General features: G+C 41.1%; 1 protein-coding gene across 1 annotated transcript in view; it reads right to left on the bottom strand.

Moving 5' to 3' along the window:
* Nucleotides 1-1,076, bottom strand: part of gdap1l1 (ganglioside induced differentiation associated protein 1-like 1) — a 53,170-nt gene that overhangs the window by 7,731 nt on the left and 44,363 nt on the right. The window contains exon 3 of the mRNA XM_037683868.1: nt 238-411. Within this exon, the coding sequence (XP_037539796.1) occupies nt 238-411 (174 nt within the window). The remainder of the gene's footprint in view (nt 1-237; nt 412-1,076) is intronic.

The raw sequence follows: 1,076 nt of genomic DNA, 5'->3' as shown, positions 1-1,076 counted from the left end.
GTATAAATCTTTCAAATATTCAAATGAAAAAACACTACTATTTTTTTTATTAACTACCTGCTTGCATTTTATTACAACATACTTGAAATTAAAATAGCAGGCATAGTGCCAGGTAGGCCAACAGGTTAAGCAGCTATCATAGACAGAAATCAGTGAGCTGACTTCTTTTTCCTGAAAAAGAACACAGAGTTAAAAATATTGATGTCTTCACTATGAAGCAAGGCTAGCATCACTTACTACGTATTTCTGCTGTGGCGTACTTTGGGATCATAGAGTCGGTGGTGAGCTCTGGATGGAGGATGCAGCCATGTGTGTAAGCATCCATTGGCAGTCCATCTAGCAGGTGACGGTACTGTTGCACGCGCTCATAGAGAGGTGAGTCCACATCAGGAATCAGCTGTGCTACAGTGTCTGCAACAAGAAGACACAAACAGGAAAATAAGTACACAGTGATATTAATTCTACAAACTGTGGAGAAATAAGACAATTAAAAAAACTGCTGCATATAGATATTCCTGAGATTTTTTCACACATGTTCCAGAACATCTTCCATCTCTGAGAAACTGCCATTGTCACTACCCACCACCACCACCACCCATAACAAACAAAAAAAAATCATCACGCTTCAGCTGTCAGACAGCATGGTAACCTGACAGTAGATGAAATCCTCTGTGTATAGTAATAAAGTTTAATAAAAGCATGAAGCCATAATGGGCTGTGAGCACTCTGGGATGGAGCTCACAGCTGAACCGCTGCAGGGTCAGAACAGGAACACTAGAATGATTGGTGCATTCAACTGCAGTCTTGTGCTGCTCACACCCGCACACACCGAACATCAGAAATCTGCTCTAACTGGGTAAAACCAGTGGTTAATTTGAGCTGGATCCTGCCAGAACAAGATCCAGGAACTCCCTCATTTTCACCGTGTGTGTTCTGGCAACTGTTCAATCGAATCCGTCAGCTCATATCTCCATCCATAAAAGTCATCGCACATTTTTATTTTTATTATTTATTAAAAATACAACAACGGGAGACGTTGTCCATGTCTGTGGTGTGGATCTTACTACAGACACTGT

Source organism: Nematolebias whitei, chromosome 11, assembly GCF_014905685.2.
Source record: "Nematolebias whitei isolate Nwh7 chromosome 11, NemWhi1, whole genome shotgun sequence".
In the NCBI taxonomy this organism is placed as follows: Eukaryota; Metazoa; Chordata; class Actinopteri; order Cyprinodontiformes; family Rivulidae; genus Nematolebias; species Nematolebias whitei.
This window is presented reverse-complemented; position numbering and strand designations above follow the sequence as displayed.